At 50.1% G+C, this 27,855-nt stretch overlaps 1 protein-coding gene across 1 annotated transcript in view; it reads right to left on the reverse strand.

Moving 5' to 3' along the window:
* Nucleotides 1–6: 6 nt before the first annotated feature.
* The window catches only part of COBL (cordon-bleu WH2 repeat protein), a gene marked incomplete at its 5' end in the record, with an annotated part of 282,023 nt that continues 254,174 nt past the window's right edge, over nucleotides 7–27,855 (reverse strand). Inside the window, 5 exon segments of the mRNA XM_010831056.1 lie at nucleotides 7–144; nucleotides 11,942–12,202; nucleotides 12,866–12,985; nucleotides 13,997–15,831; nucleotides 17,050–17,147. Coding sequence (XP_010829358.1) covers nucleotides 127–144; nucleotides 11,942–12,202; nucleotides 12,866–12,985; nucleotides 13,997–15,831; nucleotides 17,050–17,147 — 2,332 coding nt within the window.

Below are 27,855 nucleotides of genomic sequence, written 5' to 3' on the forward strand. Positions count from 1 at the left end.
GTTTTGGCCTGGAGACAGGGGAGCTGGCCAATCCTGAAGCCCCCTGGGCGTGGCGCTCATCAGTGGTGGCTGTGGGCGTCCCTTGGGGTGGGGCGGTTTCTGCCACAACTGCATCTTGTCACTGACTCACACGAGCAAGGGCACCTGTGGTGAAGAAAGACCTACTGTTACTCAGGGATGTAGCGGAGCGCAGAGGGCAAGCATCCGGGCGCTGAGGAGCTGTGCACCAATCCCTCCTGGAAATAGTCCTCTCCCGTAACAGCCCCCAGTGTTTATACAGTACCTGTCCAACTTACAACCCCAGGGAGAAAGCTCTCAGAAACACAGACGTGCCTGAGTAATTTCAGTGACTGGCTCCTGCCTTCAGGAAAGAACGACTGGAGCAATTGTAGGGTCAGATCTGCAGGTCCCTGTGCTTCTCCTAGGATCATCCGCTGCCCCCAGCCCTGCCCTTCCGGAGCTCCCGCCCAGTAGTCTTTCCCTTTTCCGGGCTGGTCTCTCTGCCTGGGGCGTGTCTCTGTTGCTGCTGCTGCTGCTGCTAAGTCCCTTCAGTCGTGTCCAACTCTGTGGGACCCCACAGACGGCAGCCCACCAGGCTCCCCTGTCCCTGGGATTCTCCAGGCAAGAACACTGGAGTGGGTTGCCATTTACTTCTCCAATGCGACAGTGAAAAGTGAAAGTGAAGTCGCTCAGTCGTGTCCGACTCTTAGCGACCGACCCCATGGACTGCAGCCTACCAGGCTCCTCTGTCCATGGGATTTTCCAGGCAAGAGTACTGGAGTCCCCTTTTTTGCTGGAAAATGAGGAAAACTCCTTCTTTAAGAATGTTCAGACCACCTGGAAGGAAAAGGCGCTCTCACTCCAAGTCCTGGGGAGCCAATCCAGTCGCCACCCCCCCGCCCCCCGACGGGCTGTGGGTGACATGGCCCACCATGGTCCCCCAGGTGCCGTGTCTCTCACGCTGGAGCTGCGGCTCCAGGCAGGGATCAGGGCACCAACCCCCACCTCATCATAGGAGGCAGGCAGGCATCAGTGAGTGCAGGGGATCCCAGTGAGTGACTGCAAACCCACCCGTTCACCCTGCCACTCTGGGTCCGGGTCTGCACCCTCGTGGGATGCCCAGCTGCATAAAATGTGATGGCAGGATCTTGAAGGACCTATTTCCATGCCTCTGAAGGCCAAGGTGAACAGCATTTTTAAAGAAAGTGACAGATTCACCTGAAACGGTGTGAAAGGAGATCTGGATTTCTCACCGTGGTTCTGCTGGATTCAGTACATTCTAAAAGGATCAGTGCTGGCCCCACTTTGCACTAAGTTATCAAAGCGAACATGTGAGGACTCAAGTAGATCTCTTATGATGGTAACCACCACCACCACCTAGAATGCTTCCGGTGCGCTTCCTGTGTTTTAGGCACCATTTCCAGCCCTGCACAAATCTCATCTCATTAAGGCTTCAGCTCAACTGGGCTTCCCTGGTGGCTCAGAGGTTAAAGCCTCTGCCTGCAATGCGGGAGACCTGGGTTCAATCCCTGGGTCAGGAAGATCCCCTGGAGAAGGAAATGGCACCCCACTCCAGTACTCTTGCCTGGAAAATCCCAAGGATGGAGGAGCCTGGTGGGCTGAAGTCCATGGGGTCACTAAGAGTCGGGGTCACACAACTGAGTGACTTCACTTTCACTTTTCACTTTCATGCATTGGAGAAGGGAATGGTAACCCACTCCAGTGTTCTTGCCTGGAGAATCCCAGGGATGCGGGAGCCTGGTGGGCTGCTGTCTATGGGGTCTCACAGAGTGAGACACGACTGAAACGACTTAGCAGCAGCAGCAGCAATCCCCAGAAGGCTCATCTGAGCAGAGAACGGGCCACTGGCGGGTTGACTGCACGGCTGCATGGGTGTTTCTGGCTCCCGCCTCCCAGATCCATCAGCAGCCCCTTTGCTGCAGGCACCCTGACACCATCTGAGAGACGAGATGGCATGAGACCTGGATTTGCAGGCATGGAGGGAGGAGACAGGCCCCGCTGACTTGGATGGAGCCCAAGGAACACACACTGTTGGTGTCAAGTAGTCTGACACCCAGGCCAGCTTGGGATGGAGACAGAATTGGGGCCAGTGGCGTCTGGACGGTGCAGGGTCTGCCAGAGAGAGGTCACAGGACTGACTCCAGGAATGAGTGCAGCTTTGGGGAAAGGAAGCAGCAGCAGAAAAAAGACTCACAGCATGGTTCAGGGGGGTGGGAGGAACGTGCAGGGCGCTTGCTCAGGGAGAGTACAGACAAGGATGCACACGTTTACTGCAAACAGCACCATGAGATCCAGGGAACCGAGGGTGGGAAAGGCTAAGAAACTTATTTAAAGAGTATGTTAGTTTTGTTTCTGATAGGTTTTTCTTCAAGCTCTAGACAACTTCAGAGGTGAGACACTTCTAACTCCAAAACAAAGGTTTTACTTGTCAGTCTGAAACAGCACAATGAGCTTGCCGGAACATCCAAGCAACAGAGAAAACAGTATGTGTGTCGGTGCGAAGAAAAACGGATCGAGCCTGCTACTGGAAAACGCAGCCAGCGTCCTGTTAATAGTGTGTTTATCCCGTTTCCTGACCTTTGAAAACCTGTAGGATAAAGGGCGCTATTCTTGCATCCGAGGCTGCCAGCAGCGTTGTGACCTTGATGATGGCCGTTGTGGGAGTGTCAGGGAGTGGATGCTGGGGAAGTGCAGGTGCACGAATGGTCAGGACATCTAGAAGCTACAGTGAAGGGGAGGAGAGGAAAGAGCTAGGCGGAGGTGGCGCTGGGTCCTTGGGAGGGATTTTTAAAATGCATATTTACTATTATTGTTTTAACAAATTGATTGATATATGAAATGTTAAAATGCAAGCATTTAAAGTGTAAACTTTGATACATTTTGATATATATGTGTATAAACATCACCAGAGTTAAGATGATGGATTGGGGTTATTTTTTAAAATTCACTTTTATTTTTTTATTCTTTTTTTTTTAAGTTGAAGTATAGTTAATTTATAATATCATATTAGTTTCTGATGTATAAAATAGTGATTCAGTATTTTCATAGATTATACTCCATTTAAAGTTATCATGAGATATCAGCTGTATTCTCTCTGTGCGGCATAACAGGCCCTTACAGTTTGTTGTATACACAGTAGTTCTAGCTCTTAACCTCCCACCTGTGTCTTGCCCCTCCACCTCCTTCTCCCCACGGGCAGCCCCTAGTTTGTTCTCTGTATCTGTGAGTTTGTTTCTGTTTCGTTATGTGTACTTGTTTTATTTTTCAGATTTCACATCCAAGTGGTAACACAGAGTATTTCTTTCTCTACTGACTTATTTCACTACAAGGCTTCCCTGATAGCTCAGTTGGTAAACAACCTACCTGCAATGCAGGTGACCCTGGCTTGATTGCTGGATCGGGAAGATCCACTGGAGAAGGGATAGGCTACCCACTCCAGTATTCTTCGGCTTCCCTTGTGGCTCAGCTGGTAACGAATCTGCCCACAATGTGGGAGACCTGGGTTTGATCCCTGGGTTGGGAAGACTCGCTGGAGAAAGGAAAGGCTACCCACCCCGTACTTCACTCTAAGTCCATCCATGCCGTTGCAAATAACAGTTTCACTCTTTTCTTTCACTCTTTCAGCTCAGTAGTATTCTATTGTAAATATACCACATTTCTCTTTGTCCATCATCTGTTGATGGACACTTAGGTTGCTCCCATATTTTGGCTGTTGAAACGAATGCTACTATGACATTGCTGCTGTTGTTCAGTTGCTAAGTTGCGTCTGACTCTTTGACCCCAAGGACTGCAGCACTCCACGCTTCCCTGTCCTTCTCTCTCTCCCAGAGTTTGCTCAGATTCATGTCCACTGAGTCAGTGATGCTATCTAACCATTTTGTCCTCTGCTGCCCTCTTCTCCTCCTGCTTTCAATCTCTCCCAGCATTAGGGTCTTTTCCAACGAGTTGGCTCTTCGCATAAGGTAGCCAAAGTATTGGAGCTTCAGCACTAGGGTGCACAAATCTTTTCAAATTAACGTTTTCATTTCCTTCAGGTCTATGTCCAGGAGTCGAACCGATGGAGTGTATGGTAGTTCCACTTTTAGCTTTTAAAGGACTCTCCGTAACGTTTTCTATAGGGGCTGCATCCGTTTACATCCCTACCAACAGTGTGCAAGTCCTCAGCCCCCTTGCAATCCCGCCTCTCCCCGATCCCTATACAACCACTGATACTCATCTCTACATAGTAGTTTGCGTTTCCTAGAACTTTATATACATGGAACAACCTACTATGTACTTTATTTCTTGTCTGGCTTCTTTCGCTCAGCATAGCTGTTTTGTGATTTATCTCTGGGTTGTTGCTTGTACATTCTTTTTACTACTGGGAAGTGATTCACTGTAGGGATACACTGGTTTTGCATCTGGGTTGGGCACGTCTCAGGGAGGGGTGCCCTGTCCTTCTCTGGTAAGTGGGGTGATGGTGTCTACATTACAGGACCCCTCCCCCTCCCCCCATGAGGCTTGTGCTGTCCCTCACAGCACCGTCAGCAACCCCGCTGCCACTTCACTGAGCATCTCAGCACTAAGCACGAGGAGACATCCCAGGCACCGTGGCCACTTACAGCCTGGCCCCACTGGGAGAAGCACCTTTCAGAAGGCAGTTCCAAGTTGCGAAGATGAATCTCCCAGGACACAAAAGGGTAGGTGGGAGCATGGCCCAGTGAGGGGAGTTAAGGGGCAGGTGAGTAAAGCAAGGGGGGGCTGCACATCCCCTGCGCTCCTGGCAGTGACCCTGCTTTAGACCAGCCTGGCAACCCCAGTGTTGCCAGCGTAGGAGCCCGGGGCTGGGAGCATTTGAATCTCTGGCTGGAAGGAGCTCTCATCACCACTAATAGCAACCTGATGGCCGAATCCAGATTTTCACAGTTCTCAGTGAACTAAAAAAAAAATATTTGGGGAGGAGAAGTCCTAAACTTCAGTGTCAAAGAGGAAATTGCAGGTCAGCACTAAAAAGCTTTGGCTTGGACAATTCAGTGAGAGAGATCTTGGCAATAGAATTGGCCACAGGTAGCAAAATGATGCTGACGGCCATTAGGGTCAACCCAAGTGTAAGCCACCTTGCTAAGGAAGGGAGTATTCTGCTGCTCAGTATCAGCTCACATGATCAGGGGACCTGCCCTAGGACGGGTGTGACCCAATTGAGGAGGAGAGACTACCCTCCCTCCCCTCCCTGGCAAGGGGACAAGGGGATGCTGCAGAGAGAAAAGCTCTAGAAGGTTCCCTGGTGTCCCTAAGGTTTCACGCTTCCTAAAAGAGTCCTTCTTAGTTTGGTTGGACAAGAAGAAAAGCAATGAAGGACAAAGCTTGCAGTTTAAGGCCAAGCCAGAAAGCTGTAAAAATATCCAGGCATCGTTCTGCTTCCATGCCTGCCAAGGAAAAGGATGTTTATATGGGAAAAGGTAAAATGAACGGTGGTGACAGATCTGAAGCTCAGAGTGAGGGAGGGGAGAAGTTGTTAGGGAGCAGCAGGGTTCTCTGCTCTGACTGATGTCTTCCCGCCTGGACAGGTCAGCTCCTGGGCACTTGTGGGTGCCCGAGGGAGTCAGTCAAGCAGCTGTGCAGAAGGGGAGCAGGAGCCCTGGTGGAAGCCTGAAGGTGCCCAGAACTCATCTTATTTTCCAGAGAAGAAGGTGGTTTCTTCTAGCTTGATGTGGATTCTTGGCAAGTTTATAATGATTATGCAATCAATGAGCTCTGAGTACAGGGACCCTGAGTTGCACTCTGCCACTGGTATGGAGAGTCAGGTGATATGGTGGCAGGAGATGCCCGCTCCCTCTCCGTTCTCCCAAAAGATAGTTACTGAGCAACCACTCTGTGTTGGGGGCTGTGCAAAGCCTTGGGATCCGCTGGAGCTCACAGTGTGGCAGGAGAGCAGGCACCATGCAGAGGTTACACAGATCGTTACTGAGATTAGACCGTGATGTGACTGTGCGGGGAAATGAGGTAATGCTCTGACGGGCCCCTCCTCCAGCCAGGAGGCAGCGGAAGACTTTCTGGGGGCTTGAGGTTAATTCAGGAACATGCAGGATGACTGGGAATTAGTTGGCAAAACTAGGAGGTGAAACCTTTTCCTTTCAGGAAGAGGGAACAGCATCCTCGGGGGTCACTCAGCAGGTAGCCTGTGATGACAGACAACCCTGGGTTCTACCTGTAGGAAAAAGGTCACCTGAAAAGTCTGCGACAGGCAGGATGGTCACCAGGCAGCAAAGACAGAGCTGGCCTGTCTGTACCGCTGAACTATTCCAACCTAACCGGAACACACCCAAGGTCTACAGTGCGCTTGCTGAGCACAGTGTGGGACGGGGTGTGGGCGGCTGACAGTCCTCTCGTGCTGGCTCCCGGTCACAGAACTTGGGTTCTCTCCCCACAAGCGAAGGGGCTCTGGCTTAGGAGAACAGACGTTTGCTGCTGCTGCTGCTTTGCTGTGCTGGCTGTAGTCCCCGGGGCACTGACGTCATGTCAGCTGTCTAATCACTTCTCACGGGGTCTGCTGCCAAGACCAAGCGCCAGGACACATGTGTGGTCTGACTCAGTTAATTCCTGCGGTGGGAAACACACACCTGGGAGGGCCCAGCCAGGGCGGGGATGTCATGGGACCTAGTAAGGCATTCCCAGAGGCTGGCCACCCGGGCTGGACTGCCCTGGGGTCTGGGCCAGCAGCGGCCCTGACCTGGTTAAGGCTGGGGAAAAGGCCGCAGGACACCGTGCCCCGCCTTCCCATCTGTGGGCTGGAAGCTGCAGTGTTCCCGCCCAGAAGCATAACGGAGGAGGTGCTCACTCTTGGCCCTCCGTAGAGGACTGCTGGGACACACAAAGAAAAGGCCTTGGGGCTTTCACCAGGTCCCTCACTTCAGGAGATGTCCCTAAGGCTAAGGCCAAGGACAACCCCCCTCTTTCTCTACTCCTGGTTGATAACCCCCAAGAGCACAGACAACGCTTCATTCATGTCTCTATCGAGAGCAGCTCCTGCGATCCTGGACTCTGGTGGGTTCTCAGGAAATGCTTGTGGATGAATAGCTGGATGTGTGAATGTTTTAAATATAAACACAGATTAAAAGGGCACTTGCTGTCCATCCCAGAACCTCTGAAAGGATGCATTCAAAGCAGACTGACAAAGACTGTCCGACCGGACGGGCACAGTTTCACCATGAATGTGAATTCAGGATGGAGTGGAAGGCAGAAGTGTACTGGGGGGTGGGCGGGGGGCACAGTCCAGGGTCTGAGCCTTGCACTCAAGATAGGAGAGCCATGTCTCCTGCGGATGGGACAGCAGACTGAGCAAAGCCAAGGATACTGTCACCTGGGGCTGGAGGAAAGACAAAGCAGGCGTGGCTCTGACACTCACAGGCACAGGTGTTCACTACATACCATGGAGGGAGGCAAATGGACTTCCAATCACCCTGAAAAATGGCCAACTCGCTTCTAAGGGAATGATTCCCCCTACATCAAAGTTACCCTCTTGCCTTTTAGCATAAGCAGCATCATTGCCAGGGCAAAACGTGTTCCAGGAAGGTGAGTCACTGTGCCTGTGTTTAGCAGTAGGAGTCTGGTCCCCGAACACCCTCCCAGCAGGGTCAGATACCCTGCTTGTACTGGAGGAGGTGGCCTCGGGCACTGCAGCCCCTCACATTACCCAGCAGAGTAGGGAGCACCCTCAGTCCAGGATGCTGTCCCTGCTACATGCATCCTGAAGCATCACTGAACACCCAGGACAAAGGAGCATCTGCTCATACTGAGAACCCACAGACAGCACAGGCCACATGGCATGAGTCCCGGAGCCTGGCGCTTTGCATCTTTTCCTCAAGGTTATGCAACTTTAAAAGCCTGAATGGTGAAAGAAGGCTGAAGAGGCAGAGCTCAAATGACTTGAGGAGCAAGTGTCAGAACATGTACGAAAGTGCATCTGATGCGAAGTCACAAAGACCTCCACAGCCCGTGCCTGCAGAGAAGCGCTGCCTCGTCAGGCTCCTCGGAAGGCCCAGCTGGCCCTGGTCAGCTGAGCTGCATGCGTGTCCCCTGGTGTCACAGGTCTGCTGCGCCACACCAATGGTGGGGGGAAGCTGCTTGAAAAGGAGGTCAGGTGTGTGCCTCTGGGAGGACAACCACTGGTTCCAGGTGAGGCCAGACTGTCTCAGCTGCCCTGTGCGTCCCTGATGGAGGCTGAGCCGAGGCTGCAGGGTGGATGGATGGTCCTGACTTCTTAAGTCACATGTCCTTCAGGGCTTACAGGAACAGGAGATGCAGACTGCCAGTGAGAGGCCTGGCTTACTGCATAGAGCAGTGACCTACACAGTCCCGTCACTCAGCTCTGTGGCCTCCAGCTAAGGTGTGCGGCACTGAGCAAATGGTCAGGGTCTCCCAGGTCATCTTCACCCTCTCATCTGGGGCCTGGCTGTCAGCCTAGGGGCATCTCTTAAACTGCTCTGGGCATCAAAATCTCAGATGCACCAGACTCACTGCCTCAACCCTTCCAGGATGGAGAAGGCAGGTCCCAACACTTAGATTAATCCAAGAAACAAATAAAATGTGGGTTTCTGACTGCCATCTCAAGCAGCTGCTAGGAAGCTGAGATGGTGATGAGCAGCGGCCAGGCCTGGGCCTCCCGTGGCTCTTTCTGTTAGCCCCCCAGGCTGTGCTGCTTGCTGCGTGGACACACACTCTCCCTGCATCCCTACCTGCCACCCAGCAGGCCCCACCTGGTCCCAGCCCTTTCTCCCACTGCCCTTGCATTTTCCCCTACTTTCTTTCCCATTAGCACAAATAGCTTCCTCTGCTTTTTCAGACAATTCCCAAACTTGATTTTTTCCCCTTCCTTTCTGGAAGGCCCTTGTGCACACTCTAAGACAGAGAAAGCCTGAGGTTCAAGGTGGCACGGGTGGCAAGATTTCTCTCAGTGCCCCTATTCCTTAGGACTCCTGCCAGATGTGGGGAGAGGAACAGCTATCTGAAACCATCCAAAATCAGTCAATGAGAATATGAGTATAGGAGAAATAAGTACAGCCTTCATATTCAGCGGTATTCAAACTGTATCAAAGCTCAAATGACACAGATAATGATCTCAAACCTCAATGGAAAGTGATTTGGTAAAATTGCAGATTTGCAGGCTCAAACCTCTGAAAAATCTACAACCACAGGATGAAGATGTCTTGTGGATTTCACTTTGAAAACAATGTTTTCAGAAACTCTTAAATTGTTCCCAGGGACCAGCTGAACCATCAGGGTTGAGAACCGGCTGTGTTGCTTTGGATTCTCTGGGAACCACTGGCACTTTCTTTCTTTGAACTATAGTTGATTAACAATATTATGTTAGCTTCAGGTGTACAGCAAAGTGACTCAGGTATATATATACATAGAGATATAGATACAGATATGAATACGTGCATGCTCAGTCACTTCAGTCATTTCCAACTCTTTTGTGACCCTATGGACTGTAGCTCACCAGGCTCCTCTGTCCATGGGATTCTCCAGGCAAGAATACTGAAGTGTGTAGCCATTTCCTCCTCCAGGGCATCTTCCTGACCCAGGGATCATACCCACATCTGCTGCACTGTGGGTGGATTCTTTACTGCTGAGTCACCAAGGCCTCCCACCATGGCTACTTTTTCAGATTATTTTTGACTATATGCTACGACAAGATAATGAATATAGTTCCCTGTGCTATACAATAAGTCCTTGTTGATTACCTATTTTATATACAGTAGTACCCTTGCCTGGAAAATCCCATGGACGGAGGAGCCTGGTAGGCTGCAGCCAATGGGGTCGCTAGGAGTCGGACATGACTGAGCGACTTCACTTTCATGTTTCACTTTTATGCACTGGAGAAGGAAATGGCAACCCACTCCAGTGTTCTTGCCTGGAGAACCCCAGGGATGGGGGAGCCTGGTGGGCTGCCGTCTCTGGTGTCACACAGAGTTGGACACGACTGAAGCAACTTAGCAGCAAAAGCAGCAGTGTGCATATGTCAGTCTCAAACTCCCATCCTCTACTTTTCCCTTTGTAACCATAAGTTTGTTTTCTATGTCTGTGTATCTGTTTATGTTTTGTAAATAAGTTCGTGTCCTTTATTTTTTTAGATTTTGCATATGTGATATCCATACAATATTTGTCTTTCTCTATCTGAATTACTTAGTATGATAAGTGAAGGTCCATCCATGCTGTGCAATTGGCATCATTTCATTCTTTTTCATAGCTGAGTAGTATTCCAGTGTGTATGTGCACCACATCTTCGCTATCCATTCATCTGTTGATGGACACTTAAGTTGCTTCCATGTCTTGGTAACTGTAAATAGTGCTGCTGTGAACATTTGGGTGCATATAGCTTTCTGAACTAGAATTTTTGTCTTCTCCAGATATATACTCAGGAGTGGGAATGCTGAATCATATGGTATTTCTATTTTTTTGAAAAAAACTTTAAAAAATATTTTTAAAGGGAACTCTATACTCTTCTCCACAGTGGCTACACTAATTTACATTCCCCCCAACAGTGTAAGAGGGTTCCTTTTTCTCCACACCCTCTCCAGCATTTGTTTTTTGTAGACTTTTTGATGTTGGCCATTCTGACCCATGACTGGCCCTTACTTTCATTTTGATGTTGAGACACGGATGGAGGAGAGAGATTGTCTCAGGTTTGAATTACAGAGCTGTCTTCATCAGCGTCTGCAAGGTCTAACTGTTAGGACGCTTACTTAGCCATTCACCCCGATGTCTTCACTTTCCCTCATTTCATGTAATAAAGCACTAAGCTCATCAAGATATAATTTATGGAGAAATGGAAACAAGTAAAAACAAACTGAAAGCCCTCAACAATTTTAACTGCCCCCCCCACTCCCCCCATCCCCGGCATCCAGAGGACAGTCTGGCATCCAAGGCCAAGGGATTAAGTGCAGTTTCTTCTCCCAGCATCCTGAGGCAGGGCTGAGCTTTCGGTAAATGGAGTGCCCTTAGCATTCTCCCTACCTGATGTCTTGGGTCCCTGTTAGGGCCACAGAGCACAGCTGGGGACATCTCTCCAGCACCAGGGACACACTCTGGGGCCTACCCGAGAGCTGTGCCTGTGGCCCCAGGGAGGCTCCCAGTCAGTGTGCTAAGGCCACTCCAGCCCAGGCTGCAACAGCATCCCGGCCTTAGTGAGGACTGCCTTCCGCTGTGCTGCCTGTGGGAGCCTTTCATGCCCTCCTTGCTGCCCTAGGCTCCTGGTGGGAAATTTTCAGCAGCGCCTGCCCTCCTCCGTGGAAGTGGCTCACCCATCTCGTGGGCCAGCTGCTCTCCTTCATTCTGAGGGCCTTCTGTGCCCACCAGGTCCAGCCCTATGTGACCAAGACCACGTTACTCAGGTTTTCTGAGCCTCATTCACTTTTTATGTAAAATGAGAATAATCATAGTACTGACCTCTTCAGGGACACGTGAGGACTTAAGCTTAGGATCTGGAAATGATCTCTTTTAAAGTAATACCGGTCACCACTTCCCTATGATTAGCCTAACTTCCCACCCACTAGAAATGGGCAGGGAAAGAATATCAGTCCATCCACAGAATCATTTTGGAGTTAAAGCAGATCTCAAAACCTACCTAATCAAAGTCCTTAAAATTTGGGAACCCTACATTGGACCCCACAAAATCCACTGCTTTGAGGGACCAGGTAGGCGATACGTTCAGACCAAACAGAAAACAGGATAGAGCAGAAACTGCAGAAAAACCAGAAACGTGTGCTCCGCCCAAGGGACTGCAGAAACAGTAATTTTCCAAACGAATGCTGTCGCCTGGACCCCAACCAGGGCCCCGCAGGATGCATCGCAGATGGACGGAGGGGGAGCAGAGGGGATTGGGGTGACCTGGGCCTCCCACAGCCCAAGAGAGCGTGCACGCGCCGTCTCACACCCTCACCTTTCTCAGCCTTGCGGCTCCGGTGCCGGAGCGGATGGCGTCCATCAAGGCCTGTCTGGCGTCCAGCGGGTTGCCGAGGGGGCCCGCGCTGGACCTCGACGCTGACCAGGATGAGGTGGGCGCCTGGGTAACCGGAGTGGGTGGGGGCGGGGGCGGCTGGGACTGGACCCCAAGGTCTTCTACCCGCGAGGGGTCTGGCCCATGTGCAGACAGCGCGGCATCGCGGAGGCTCTGGAGTTCCTCAGAGGCGGAAGACGTGACCTAGCAACGAGACGGTGAAATGACAGGGTCCCAAATGTCCTTTCCAAGAGGCAGTGCTTTTGAGACCCTGAAAAAACCCAGGGGCCGTGTCTTCTCCCCATCCTGGGGCTCTCTGTCAGGTAAGTGGCTGCTGGCAGGGAGCAGGGCTGCCCTCCTGAGACCCCTGCCCTCCTACCTCACCTGGGCCTGCCTGGACAGACCCTGAGGCCGCGCACACACACAGCAACAGCCAATCGGTGGGAAGGACCCTCCTCCAAACACGGAGAGGAAGGTGCCCACCCGGTTTTTCCTCGGATTCTGGCTGCGGAAGGTGCATGACCCTCTGTCCCCAAGCTCAAGTCTGGGTAGTCCTGCGACTGTGTCACACCAGCCCCAGCAGGTAGCAGTTCCATCCTGGAGCTGAGTGGCCACTGCCTCTGCTGCTGGGTGACCCAGCCCTGCAGCCCGCTCTGTGTCCTGGGAGTGTGGGGAGGTGCAGGCACAAGTGTACAGGAAACGCTAGCGCCTTCAGGAGAGGCTGGCCCTCAGGGCCTCTCCCGAAGCCCGGCTGGCCACTCCAGTGATGACTTAGCATCGCTTAGGGAATTGGAGGGTCGCCCTGGCTTGTGCAGTTTTCCGGGGGTCACTGTGGTGGGTGGGTGTGTGTCTGGGGCCCCCTCTCACCTTCCTCAGGCTGCAGGTCCCGCTGTGGCCACGTATGGCCGCCAGGAGGGCTGAGCGCTCGCCGTCTGCCTCAGTGTAGGATGGTTTCTTTGGCCCTCCCTTTGAGCCGGGTTCTGGAATCTAGAATATTTATTAATGACGTCAACTTCTGTCACTTGGGTGACAGGGAAATGATGACTATAAGGCAGTACACAAGAAAGCCTATAGTTATCAGGTCAGGCCTGCAGGGTCAGTTTTATCATCTCTGTCTGTTAGAAGGTAGAATTATCAAGGTGCAGTTCTGGATTGACCTCACACTATATAAAAATTAAGGGGATTCCCTGGTGGCTCAGCTAGAATCTGCCTGGCAATGCAGGAGATGCAGGTTTGATCCCTGAGTGGGGAAGATCCCCTGGAGAAGGGAATACCCACTCCAGTATTCTTGCCTGGGAAATCTCATGGACAGAGGAGCCTGTTGGATGAGAGTCCATGGGGTCACGAAGAGTCAGACATGACTGAGCGATGAAACAACAGCAACAAAATACAGAAATCAAAAGCTATGTATTTGGGGAGGCACAGGGTGATCACCCTCCCCAAATGTCATCTCCCTCTTTCCTCAGTGGCAAAATGAAAGAAACAGTTTCTAACCATCAGTGTCAGGGTAGCTGTTAAATAACATTTGCAAGGTGATAAATTCCTACATGGGGGGCAGGTGTCATAAAATTTTCCCCAAGGCTTCAGCCTACCACTGCTGAAAATGCAGGGTGATAGGGGGCAGGGCCTCAGCCTGACTCTCCATCTCCCCCTCCAGGCTCAAGGACCAGTTATGGATGATCCCTCCCCAAGCCGGCACCCCACCCCATCCCTCCACTCCCCCGTGCCCACACAAGGATGTATTGCTGACACCTTTCCCCAGGGCAGTCAAGAGCCTTAAAGGCAGTGTGGGCAAACCAAAGTCATCAGTTTTGTCTCCTTGGTGGTTCTATTTAAATAACTCCATAGGCAGGGAGATGGAAATCCAGGTAAAATTAAGCCGTGCAGTCACCCGCATCCCTAGCCTGGTCCCCCTCCTCTGATGTCACCTAAGAACTGTGTCTGAGTGGGTGTGGGGGAGAGGCCGTCCCTGAGACAGAAGCCCACCAATAACTTCACCTTGCGGAGCCTGTCCTTGCCTCCTGCTGAGTGGATGGCCTCCATCAAGGCGCTGTGCAGGGATGTGTCTTTCGGAGCTGGCCTCTGGACCACAGGCCTGAATTTCTTCTTTGGCCCGAAGATGCTGGCTGGCAGTGTACCATCAGCTTCAAGTACACCTGTGCTTAACAAACTGGGCTTTTCCTCCCGTTGTGGGGGCTCCTGTCCAGCCCGGCCATTTGTATCTGACACTCTTGGAGAGCAAGGAGGCTCGCTGTGGATGGGGACCCACCGGGAGCCATTCACCAGGGTGCTGCCTGAAGTCTGATCACCTCCTGAGTGAAGGCGTGAGGGACTCAGGCCGTCAGACTTGTACTTGGGGTCAGATGCTGAGTCGGTCCTGTGTGTCCTTATGTTTTGCTCTCCACTGAGACCACTGCTCTGTCCCACAGAAGCCTGGTCCCATTGTGCAGCTGTGACTAGTGAGCCATGGGAATTTCTGTGGATGCCAGACCGGTAGTCTTGAGCAGACAGCTTCCTGTAAGGGCTGCTGACTTGCCATCCAGGATGGGGTCCTGCCGTCAATTCCTCCCCCTCACGACGAATGCCCGTCCCTGGGTTTGGGCTGGGGGTGGTACTGTCCTTCACCACAGGAGGTGCTACCACTGGCTCTGGTGCTGTGCCTTCACACGTCCTCTGGGTGTTATCCTGTCTCCTCCCCGCATCACTGTGGACTTTTGGGGTCCCTATCCGCTTGGCAATGGCAGAGGCCATGTACTGACTGGATGTTCTCCTCTGAGGTTTGAGAAACAGGACTTCCGCGGTGTTAGCTGCTGGCACTTGGAGGGGGCGAGTGGCTGCTGGGGGTGGCCAGCTTCTCCCCTCCCCCACAGCTCTCCCATCTTCCGAGTGTGGGGACTGGGGCCCGGGCAGTGTTCCCTGGGGGTCTGGGGAGGTGGGCTCGCCTCTCAGTCTGCTTTCCTGAGGTTGCAGATTCGTGGGGGTGGTGGGGGTGGGGGTCCTCTTGGGCCTCTCCATGGGCCGGCCAGAGTGCTTCTCTACAGAATTGGATCTCCAGAATTCTTTGACTTTTCCAATGGGTGGGGTTTCTGCCTCCAGAGTGGGCGATGAGGGGACTACAGTCCTGCCGGTATGCACGTGGGGGCTCACCAGGTTCCCCAGCTCATCGATCTTAATGGCACCCACGGAGAGAGATGCCCCCCGGTCATAGCATTTCATCTCTGACTTCGGAGGGACAATTTTATAAGTTGTGAGGCCATATTTAAGGCCATAACTCCCCGCTGGGTGTTGGCCTCGTTGATGCCATGGCGGTAGTGTTGAGATATCACCTTTACCATCGCTTGCCTTTTCCTTCCCCAGCTGTGGGATCACCCTTCCAGGGGCTGGGGTCCCCCCGCTGTGAGCGGAAACAGGCGCCCTGCCTTCCTCCTTCCCATTCCAGTGGTGAGTGTGAAGCGCTGAAGCAGAACTCGCCGTGGGCTCCATCTTCCTGGGATCCACCTCCGTCCAGGTGTTGGTCAAGGCTGACCTGACCTCTCTCTCAGGCTCCCGGGAAGGAGCTGGTGAGCTGGGCCCTGCTGCCCGCCTCTGGCTGTGCTCCTGGGGGCACTCGGCCTGGTGAGGTGGTGGCTGAGCCTTACTGTCGGCTGTGCTCCCCAAGTCGAAGGAGCCGGCGTTGTTGTTTCTATTGGAAAACACGCCTGAGTCCACGGGATCGTCCAGAACCTCCCCTATGAACGTCACTGGGATTGCCTCAGGGTCACCATGGGGGGTGGACATGCCATGTATGGAGTTGGCGAGGGGGCCTGTGTCAGCTTCGTAGCTTTCTTCCATTTCTGCAAAGAAGCACAACTCAGGTCACAGGCAGAGCCCACTTGGATGATTCTGATACCCCTTAACCAGTGAAATCCCACCTTGATTTTCATCTCCTGAGGGTCCTTTGGTGTAAGTTATTTAGTGTCATTTGGGTTATTGTCTACACATGCCCAGAGCCAGTCTCAGTGCATAGGACCCAATCAAGGATGTGTCTGCAGATTCATGATGCCTTGGGGGCAGGCACTGAGGTACCACATTTTGCCAGTATCTTTACTTACAAATTGATGTTGAAGTCCAAGCCCTCAGTAAACACCACCTCAGAGCAGGATGGGAAGGTGGATTTGGGATTTTTACTTTCCTCTTGATTTGGTTCACAAGGAGCACCGCAGAATCTATGGGTCAAGTTGCTCTTGTTCTGCTTCCTAAGAGGCAGGTGACAATGCATTGAGCCCCCAATAATTAGCCCTAAAGGACATAGTGGGCCTGCAGGCAGGGTCTGAGGGACAGACCAAGGTTGAGAAAGCTGTCTTAGCTCTGTCAACCCCATTTGAGGACAGAAAATGAAAAAGTGAGTCAGACAAAAGGCTGGGTCAGCTCTGGAATCTGCCTCCTCCTTGTTTTATTTGGTCGTCAGGCAAGGCCTGTATCTACTTTCTAGTCTGTGTGCCTTTGTTTGAAAGATTTCTGGTTTGTATCTGAGCTGGTTTGTATCTGCTCAGACCTTACACTATTCTGTCTGATACACAGAAGTGCACAGAAGTGCAGTCCCCGGGACGCCCCCGGGAACAGGGGTCTGTCTCCCCCTCGCCACAGCTGTGTGCTGTGTTCCTCACTGAAAGTCAGACCACATGTTAGCAGGTCATGGGCTGGGAGGTTTAATCCAGAGGCCTGTTTGCCAGAGTGGCACCCAGTGTCTCCCTACGTCATCCGAGGGCTGAGAACTTCTTCTTTGGTTCATGTGTGCAGACTTTTAATGTGCAGAATCAGTATTACTCAGAGCAGGCTGTAAGCGCCTGCTCGGACATTTCCTCGGCACTGTTTGGCTGCCCAGTGCATGGCCCCTTCTGGAGCTGAGCTCCCTGTGTGCTTGGCCCCCAGCCTGGGCCTTCCTCTCTCGGAGCCACATCTCCTCTGCACACATTTCTGCACGTGGTCACCGCGGCGCAGTCAGCAACCCTGACAGCCCTCAGGGAGCCTGGCCCCAGCGGAGACGTCCAGGCAGGAGGGGCGGTGCTTACCTTCCAGGTCTTCATCCAGTTCTGCAAGGGTTTTCTGGAACTGTCCAGTCATGAATATTTCCTCATCCTCGTGTGAGGCTGGGGCAGCTTTTCCGTTTCTAGGGAAAACCAAGAAGAAAAGGGAGCATTCATTTAGCTCATTATTTATGTAACTGACTCTTTTCTGGAAATACCTGAGGCAGGTACAACTTAACGTCAGGCCATTCCATAGGCACTGCTGTCCTTGGAACGCCTGAGACACAGATGCGGTGTGTGTCTGTGTGCGTGTGGATATGTGTGTGTGTGTGGTGCACAGCAATGACCACTCCAACAGTGAACTTCAGGGCAGCAGTGACCACCCCTCCTGCCGTGCCCCCTCCCCACGCCCACATGGCAGTGACTGGAGTGGGGGAGGGTGGGCAGGGAAGCAACTCCTGCACCCCGTGAGCCTTCCCATGTGGGTTCTTTTGCCCAGATCGTCCCATGGGAAGTCTCACAAGCAGTTAGAAGGCAGTCAAGGTCATGATCGCCACTTCCCAGAGAAGTGACCATGTGCTGAGAGGCTAAGAGTGCAGCTGTCCCTGCTCACAGGGGCTCCTGGGCCTGGGAGGGCCTGCCACGGCTGTGTCCACAGGTGCCTCGCAGCCCTGCCACCAGGGTGTCCAGGGAGATGTCCCTACCTGCTGAGGAGAGCTGGGCTTTGCTTCTCTCCAGCCCTGGACAGTAGCATCTATGAGACAACAGCTGCCAAAGCAATTTGAGAGCAGCCCTTGGAGAGGCTCTGGTCTCTTTTGTCTCATGGTGCCAAGAACAGAGACATGTACAGGGTGATTGTTCCTCTTCTGCAAAAGCGGAAGGTCTTTCCCGCTGATCGTTAGACTCAAGGGCCAGTTTCCATTGTTACTAATCAGGCCGGGATAATGATGCATGAAATGTGCTTTGTACCGTCCTCACTTACATAGCAGAGCTTGTGTTCTGGTAAATGAGTCTTTCTTACTTGGTGACTGTGTCCCTTTGGGAGCCAGGAAGTGGCTTCCAGATCCAACTCAGCTAATGTCCTCTGACACGGCAGACAAAGGGCCCTGGCTGAGATGCGTGCGGCTATGGACCAATTAACGACGACCACAGAGGCACAAGACTTGCCTTTCCTGTTGCTTTGCCATAAGACTTAATTGGATGCATTTACTAAACTTGTATCTTTCTCTTCCACAGAATTTGATGGTTTAGATAAATTTAAGTTATATATTCAATCAAGTATATGGCAGAAAAGAATGGTAAGGGCTCTCTAAAGTAGTATTTGAAATGGAAAATAGTGTTTTTCAAAGGTTGGCTCCCTGTCTAGAATGGTTAAAGCCTAGTCAGACAAAATTATATCTACACTTTTCCTTCAGAGTATTTGCCTTCCCTTCAAAGTATGCAAAATCACATTGTTCTATGGGAATAGAATGATATCAATAAGAATTAAAAACTATAGCACATGGAATTACACTCAATATTTTATAATAACCTATAAGGGAAAAGAATCTGAAAAAGAATGTATATGTACATACATACATACATGTATGTATGTATGTATGAGGGCTTTCCTGGTGGTTCAGATGGTAAAGAATCTACCCACATTGCAGGAGACCCAGGTTCAATCATTCAATCCCTGGGTCAGGAAGATCCCTTGGAGAAGGGAATAGCAACTCACTGCAGTATTCTTGCCTGGAGAATCCCATGGACAGAAGAGCCTGGCAGGCTACAGTCCATGAGGTTGCAAAGAGTCAGACATGACTGAGTGACTAAATTCTATACATGTATACAATCATATGCATATTATACATATATAAGTAAATATATATGTGTAGTTACTTAACTGTACATCTGCATCTAATACATCATGATAGAGATCAAACCAGTCAATCCTAAAGGAAATTAACCCTGAATATTCACTGGAAGGACTGATGTTGAAGCTGAAGCTCCAATACTTTGGCCACTTGATTAAAGAGCCAACTCATTGGAAAAGACCCTGAGGCAGGGAACGATTGAGAGCAGGAGGAGAAGGAGGTGACAGAGGAGGAGATGGTTGGATAGAATCTCTGATTCAACGGACATGAGTCTGAGCAAACTCCATAAGATAGTGAAGGACAGGGAAGCCTGGCATGCTGCAATCCACAGGGTCGCAAAGAGTCAAGCAAGACTTAGTGACTAAACAAAATCAGCCATACTTCAATAAAAATAAAATAATGTACTCTTAGAAGAAAATGAATTAAAAATAATTTAAGAGAAAAGGTCCACTGATGATATTACTTTATAAAAGGTAAACTAGAGAATGAAAATCATCTTGAACTGATGAAAATGCAAAGAATCTGAGACTCTTAAACTTGTTGCTCCTGGTTTAAACTGGAAAGCAATGCAAACAGGTATATCAAGATGCAAAAACATAGTTTTAACTTTGTAGGACCTTTGGTTCATTAGCCTCTCTTCTGATAATTTGCCTTAATAATCCTGTGGAAGGGAAATATGAACCACCATGTTCATCGTATTCATGGGGCGATGTCTCCAGCTTCTGGCAGCAGGGAGTTCCCTCCCCTACTGCATTGATATGCGATTATGATGTGGGGGTGGAAACACAGGTCACAGATGAAGCCCGCATGTTATGTGAAGAAATCAAGACATTCAGCTCCATCCAGGAGGGTCATGATGATCTAAAAGGAATCTGTGTCTGAAGACAAGGGTGATGCAGAAATCTAGACACCACTACCAGCCAGTGTGATTTGTTGAAATGGATGGATTATGGCAAATATTTTATCCTTTCTCCTATGAAGTATGCTCTTTTGGGTACAAGGCAGCTTGAGTGATGAGGTGATTTTTTTCAAACAAGACAACATTTAAAATGATTCTTTGGTCCTCCTCGTGTCCGACTGTTTACAACCCCAGGGACTGTAGCCCACCAGGCTCCTCTGTCCATGGGATTCTCCAGGCAAGAATACTGGAGTGGGTTGCCCTTTCCTTCTCCAGGGGATCTTCCCCACCCAGAGATTGAACCCAGGTCTCCTGCAGCTCCTGCTCTGGGCAGGTGGGCTCTTTACCACTAGCGCCACCCGGGAAGCCCTCTAATGAGCACTAATTCCTTTATGAAAAGCAGTTTACATGTTTGTTGTACCATGCCCAATACACACAGTATGTTGTGTTTATAATTTTATTTTGCTATCGAGAGTCTAGCAGTCCCAGTGATGATCCTAAAGCACTGTGTGACAGCCATAAATCCTCAAGGAGGCACTACAGCAGGGCCTGAGCCAGCCCTTCGCCACGCTCCTCCCACCCACACGCTGGCCTGAGCCGCCCTGTCTAACCATCAGTGGCCAAGCCCCAGGCTCAGAACTTCAGACCTGCTCTCTGCCTGCCCATCTCACCTCCCATCCAGGCCCTCTTGTGAAGTGTGGGGTCCCTACATCTAGTCCTCTGCTCTCCACTTAGCTCAGCGGTCTTGCCCACCCCTTTCTTCCATCTACCTCTTGTACAATCAGAGGTTTTCCCCAGACGCTCAGCCCTACACTGTGCTGACACCCCCATCCACCTCTGGCCCACCCTTGCTCCTGACACCCCAGTGTGGACCTGATTCCCTGGGGCATTGCTTGTCCAGGAGGAGAGAGTGGACACCGACAGAAGCCACTGGCCTTGGGAGTGCTCTGGAGGGAGGGAACCCAGGTCCTCGACTGGTGCTTCTCCCAAGGCTGCTGGGGTGGGGCAAGGCGAGGCCTGTGACCACTTCACTTCTGCAGCTGGTGCCGCTCCTGATGCAAGGCAGAGGGGGGCCACCACTCTCTGGATTCTGGGCTTCTGCATGAATGGATTTTCTGGCCCAAAGATACCAGTGGTAATGTATCTATTTTGCTTTCAAACATAACAGCTTCAGGGAGGAGAGATTTAGCAGAATGCGCTTTTCGTTCCTCCCCCACCCCGTCCACGTCTACTAACTGACTATAAACCTTCCTCTCTTCCTGTAAGAACAAGCTAGGAGCACCGGGGCCCTGGGAGTACCAAGGGCAGCTTCTGCGGGCTTAGCAGGAGAGCCCTAGCATGTGTCCCAAAGAGGCACAGTTGGCCAGAAACACCACGGCCTCTTTTTAGCTGAAAGTCAGCTGCACAGGTGTTTTTCTCCCGGGTGTCATTCCTCATGCCCAGCACACACCCCGGTTTCTAATATAGGTTTCTTATTGACAATTTGTTTTGGCTTGAGACCAAGAAAGCGAGGGCAAACAAGCGGTTTTGATACCAGCTGCGCATGTTGAATAAACATCACCAGCAGCCTTTCCTCCCACGGAAGGTGACTCCACAGAGAACACCGCCACGGGGACAGAGGGCGGTGCTGCCGGCTTCCACTGGAAGCACTCCCAGGAAGCGGAGCAGCCTCGGGGGGGCGTGGGGCTGGGGGCAGCAGGCCGCTGCCTTGGTGGGCCAGGGGCCAGTGATGGGCTTGGCACCCCCTCCCGCAGGAGAGCCAACAGCACACGTGAAATCAGTGCCCAGGCAAACAGGCGCCTTTCATTCTTTGCCTTTTTATATTAGAGAGAAAAAGGAGTGTGTGCAGACCTTCCCCACTCCAGCACATTAAATCATTTTCTTTTTGATGTGGCTAGGAAAGCTTCTGTAAATAATTTATCCAGTCACAGGAAAAAAAAAAAAAAGTCTGAGAGGAAAAAGATGTCCTTTTCAGCTAGCAATTCAATTGCTGATGACAACCAAAACAACCCATGGGAATTCAAAACAATCACTTGATAAACTAAAGGCAAGAAGCCTGGGAAAACATACAGTTGATGACAGTCATATATGCTTAACTTCCGCATTCCATGTACAAATGGCCTTCTATTTACAAAGCTTCAGAGTTCTAGAACAATGGTGTCCAGTAGAAATGTAATATGAGCTACATGTGTAATTTGAAATCTTGTAATCACATTAAAAAGGTGAAAAATAATAAGCAAGATTACTTTCCATTAAATATTTTAACATTAATTTTTTAATTAGTATGGTAGCCACTGTACCCACAGTATAGTCCCTTCCCTGCCCCCATCTTAAATGTTTTCAAATTTTCCTTTGTTAGTATAGTTACAAAGTTTTAGCATTCTGAAAGGTATTAAATGCTTCTAAATGCTCTTGTGGCACAAAGATCCTTTAGTTACAAAACTGCAGTGTTCTAGAAGGTATACAATATATCTAAATGTTTCTGCGGTGACAGAGTTCTCACAGTTCAGGAAGTTTCAGGGTCTAGAGTGTATAAAATGTTTCTAAATGCCCTTATAGTTACAAAGTTCCTATAGTTACAAGGTTTTAGGATCTAGAATATATAGAATGTTTCTAAATGCTGCTAGAATCACAAAGTTCCTTCCTAGAGCTAGGAAGTTGCAGAGTTCTAGAAAGTATAAAATATCTCTAAAGGCTGCTAGGTCAGAGTGCTCCTCTAGTTACAAAGTTCTAGGGCTGCAAAGCCAGGACCAGAGCCAGTTTCTAGTCCCTCCACCCACGACCTGCACAGGCTCAGTTCCATAAATGTCTTGAAACCATCAACCCTTCAGACACTGGCACAGTTTCTCTCTTCCACAGCCCTCATGCCCACCACTCACAAAGAGGTGGGGGCTGAGAAGGAGCTTAGGGACTGCTAGGTGGAGGGTGGGCGGTCAGTGGACATTTAAAGGAGACACCCTTCCCCCAGAGAAGCTATAGCTTCTGTCTTTTGAGGCTCTGAACATGATTTCAGTGTGGTCTACTGTTGAAAAACAGAGCCTGATACCCACTTACCCAATCTCTCTCATTTACTCCTTATAGCATTCCTGTGGAACGAATGTTCCCAAAACAGACCCCAGGAGTGAGTTTCACAATATTGATATGCCGAGAGATGAACTGCCTGATTCCAGCAAGACTGCCTTTAGGATATGAGAATTTAGAAAGAGTGCTAGTTCCACCAGTATCCCTGTAAGCAGGTAGGAGGTGACAGCCCTCTGTCTCTCTCAACATCTTGTTGCTGTTTAGTCGTTCAGATGTGGCCGACACTTTGTGACCCCATAGACTGCAGCCCCCAGGCTCCTCTGTCCATGGGATTCTGCAGGCAAGAACACTGGAGCAGGTTGCCATTGCCCCCTCCACCTCCCCATCTAGCTACACACAAATGTGTGCATGTGTGTGCATGGCTTCTTTTCAGACCAAGATGTTATAAATAGTTAACCCAGGCAGATGGTCAGAGGTAGACACAGTTATAAGGATTCTTCAACAAATCAAGTTTCTGTCCTTCCTCAGGCAGTTTAAAATAAACAACATCAACGACAATAATGATAAAACCAGCCATCAATTTCTGAAGGCTAGCAATATGTCAGGCACCGTTCTAAGGGGGTGGTACCGCAGATCTCCACTGTGCTGACAATAAAACTGAAGTGAGAGGTCACGTCCCCGAACTACAACTAGGCATCACCTCACACAGGCCAGAAGGGCCACCATCAAAAAGGCTACAAACAGTAAATGCTGGCGAGCACATGGAGAAAAGGGAACCCTCCTACACTGTTGGCGGGGATGTAAATTGGTTGCAGCCACTACGGAGAACAACACGGAGCTTCTTTAAAATAGAAAAACAGAGTTAATATATGACCCAGTAATCCCCCTTCTGGGCATATACCCAGAGAAAATCATAATTCAAGAAGACGCACGTACTCCAATGTTCATTGCAGCACTATTTACAATAGCCACAGTATGGAGGCAACCTAGATGTCCATCAACAGAGGAATGGATAAAGAAGATTTGGTAGATAGATAGATAGACAGAGACAGACACCTAAGGAAGAATGAAATAATGCCTTTCACAGCAACATGGACGGACCTAGAGATTATCATATTAAGTAACATAAACTAGACAAAGATAATTATCACATGATATCACTTCTGTGTGGAATCTAAAAAAAAACAGGGTGATATAAATTAACTCATATACAAAACAGAAAAAGACCCACAGACACAGAAAACAAACATGTAGTTACCAAGTGGGGAACGAGGAGGAGGGATAAATTAGGAGCTTGGGATTGACATATAGACACCACTATACATAAAATAGATAACCAACAAGAGCCTACTGTATAGCACAGGGAACTACACTTGATGTTTTGTAATAAGCTACAAGGGACAAAATATGGAAAAAATAAGGGGAAAGCATATGAGAAAGAACAGATATAAATGTATAGCTGAATCATCGCCTGAAACTGACAGAACTTGGTAGATCGACTGTGTTGTTGTTCAGTCGCTGCGTCACGTCCAACTCTTTGCAACCCCATGAACCGCAGCATGCCGGGCTTCCCTGTCCATCACCATCTCCTTGAGTTTGCTCAAACCCATTTCCATTGAGCCAGTGATGCCATCCAACCATCTCATCCTCTGTTGCCCCTTCTCTTCTTTCCCTCAATCTTTACCAATGAGTTGGGTCTTCACATCAGATGGCCAAAGTATTGGAGCTTTAGCTTCAGCATCAGTCCTTCCAATGAATATTCAGGGTTGATTTCCTTTAGGATGGACTGATTTGATCTCCTTGCTGTTGAAGGGACTCTCAAGAGTCTTCTCCAGCACCATAGTTTAAAAGTACCAATTCTTTGGTGCTCAGCCTTCTTTATGGTCCAACTCTCACATTCATACATGACTACTGGAAAAATCAAAGCTTTGACTAGATGAACCTTTGTTGGCAAAGTGATGTCTCTGCTTTTTAATACACTGTCTAGGTTGGTCATGGCCATTCTTCTAAGAAGCGAGAGGTCAAGTCACTGACTCAGGGCACCACCACCAGCAATGAGCAGATATGATGCCAGGTAGTCTGACCATGGACTTTCTAGTCTTCATGTTGAGTTGCTCTGTAAGTATGAGGAGAGTTGGCCTGCATCATACATGAAGGAAAGATGCATTGGGAAGGAGAGCATATGTGGGCATCACGCCTCCTACTCAGGGCGGGACTGTGAAGAGGTCACTCCTAGGTGCCCTCAGGATGATGGGCCATCACCACGTGGCCTGAATTCTTCCTGAGGGAGGTTATTTACTATCTGTTATACATTTAGAGGGAGACTCTGAATTTGATGTCCCACTTGCTGAGTCAAATTTGAACTGAGAGCGTAGATTTATTTTGCAATAAAATTTATAACTGGACTTGATGCAAAACATACCATTTTCAGATCACAGCACACAAAGCGTACTCCAGTCATTCCCAAGCTTTCGTGTTTGCTCTCTTTAGAAGACGGGTGTTTATTCTCAAGACTTTCCAATTCAAAATCTTTGCTGCCACAGCATTAATTGGAGGCCAGCCAGTGCTACCCTTGAGGAAGGGGTAGCCATGACTTCAAGGAGCAGAGACTTCAAATTCAAGTGCATGAGCAGGAGCCGTGCACTTTGTCACTGGACTGAATAGCTTAAGAAAAATGCTTTCAGTTGAGGCCAACACCATAGGCTCTCCTTGGACAGGCAGCAGAAGCTCTGCAGCAGTCTTTGCCTCCAGTTTGGCAAAGTGGGACCCCTAGCCCAAAGAGTCTGGGTGACTGGGCTATCTACAGAAAGCAGACAGCAGAGGACGGAGAAACAGCCCAGCAACTGGAACTTTATAGACCTTACAAAATGGGGTCTTTGCAGGTCACAAAGGATATTCCACCGTTCCTTCCAATACTTAACGAATCCCTGTGTGTCAGAGGGGTGACAGTACTAAAGGGCACCCTGGCAAAGTTGAAAGCCACAAACACTCCTTATTTCCCCTTGGGGACAGGTCCCATGCCAGAGATTCTATAAGCTGGGGCGCTTGAGTCTGTTGGGGATGGCTTCACCACCCATCAGAACCCACATCCCACCTGGAGAGGCCCAGCTGTGCCTGTCACAGCAAAGGGTAACTTCTGTTTCCTGAGCCTCTGAGGCCTGGCACTCCAAGGATCGAGAGGCCTCACTATCACAGCCAGGCTCTAGATCATTGCAGGAAGAACATAAACACAAATGGCACCTTAGGATGAGCTGCAGTAACCAGGTGTTAGAATCATGCGGGGTGGAGCCAGGAGATGGATTCAGGGAGTGGCAGGAGGCACTGAGATCAGAGTGCCATCTCCTTCAAGGGGCCACCCTCTCTAAAGGTGGTCCAGGGGCATCCAGCACAGGAAGGGAGGGGCTGGCAGGTTGAGCAAATACACGTCTGTCCCTGTTGCCCTGTCCATCTTCTCCTGGGGGCACAAGTGTGAGAAATCATGCTCTTTGTTATTACTGCATCTCTCAATCGTTGAAGATGTGTGCTCCTGGGCAGAGCTCCAACACAGGGCCCTTTCTAGGGGGGCAAGGTCAAGACTACACCTCTGTGAACAGCAGCGGGCTCTGCTCTCCAACTATTTCAGCTCAATTCTGGGCTGTCAAGCCCCGAGCATAGGTTCTCTTCTCATTGAACTTGACCCCTGGGTAGTCTGGACACCTGAAATCATCTGCTCCATTGTGAATCACACACAGTCTCCTGACATGGTCTCTGACCCGGACTGGTCAGCCCCTGTGACAGTCTGGCCAAACTCCCCTCCACCTTCAGCCTTCGGTGCCTTTTTGCTGGCCAGGCTTCCAATGCCCTAGTCTGTGGACAGGACCAAACAGCACATGCCTGGAGGCACCACTTATCAGGAGCAGTGCATGCCTTCTCTAGCCTCTCTATCTGGGGTGCATATGTGTAAACGCTGCATGATAGTGTAAAGGATGACATAGGACAGCATCTCCCAAACGGTGCTAGCAGAACTCATTCTATAAGACATCAGAGGCTGAGCAGAGGTAGGATTCACACAGGTTGCTTTGCTGCAGAATTTGTAAGAGACTCTATACTCTTGTCTTCCAAGGGGAGAATATAGAAGTTCTAAAATTTATTCTGAAGAATTATTTTTCAAGAGATAGATCCCAGGAGATACCCAGATCATCACAGGGACTCCGAAGTTGCTAGATGAGTGAGCAGAGCATGACGTGCTGAGGTGTCGAGCACTCAGTGAAGCCCACATCTGGACCTGCCCGCTCAGCACACAGATGTGGGGTTTTTTTTTGGCCCTGAATGTTTGAAGTGGTTTCCAAGATTTAAAATTTGGGAGACCTCACAGAAAAAAATCTAGATTTCTGGCTTCTCTTCAAAAGCCAGTCACAGCAGCTCTATAATCTCTCAAGGTAACAACTGAAGGAAGCCATGGGCTTGCACTCTTTAGAGAAAACTTGTGCTTTTCCCTGCACCCTGTGACCTCTGAGTCTGTAACTCTTGCTTAACATAGTTGCCACAGATTTTAAGTAATCTTGACATCAGTAAATAAAGTTATGCATTTGGACAGAAAAATGTGATACACCCTGCTGAAGTCTCTGAGTACATCTGGTTTGTCAATGGAGATAACTCTTGTTTTTAAAAAGAAAAACTACAGACAGCCTATGAAAAATAATGGGCGGAGAGTTGATCCCGGCTCTGAGCAAACAAAGGAACAGGAGAGACAGGGCAGCAGGCCTCAGAGATCGTTGTCATTCTCATTTGACTCTGAAGCCTAAAACTGGCAGGTTGGTGTGCCATGAAAATTCCTGGTGCTCCGGCTCCTAAATTAACAGTGATGATTTAGTCAATGGGTCCCCTCAATGGTCATTCAACAGGCACTGAACATACACACAGGTGCCCAGCAGCCACCACACCTGTGACAGGTAGAAGGCGGTATCTGCACAGGTATAAGCAAAATTCGAGGCTCAGCAAAGTTAAGTGGACCCACAAAGGCCAGGCAACTAGTCCCTGGTGGTGGGATTCCATGTGGGCATGTGAGGGTCCAGAACCTCCTCCTTCCCCTCCACATTA

This window comes from Bison bison, unplaced genomic scaffold (genome assembly GCF_000754665.1).
Source record: "Bison bison bison isolate TAMUID 2011002044 unplaced genomic scaffold, Bison_UMD1.0 scf7180017864522, whole genome shotgun sequence".
NCBI classification, from domain to species: domain Eukaryota; kingdom Metazoa; phylum Chordata; class Mammalia; order Artiodactyla; family Bovidae; genus Bison; species Bison bison.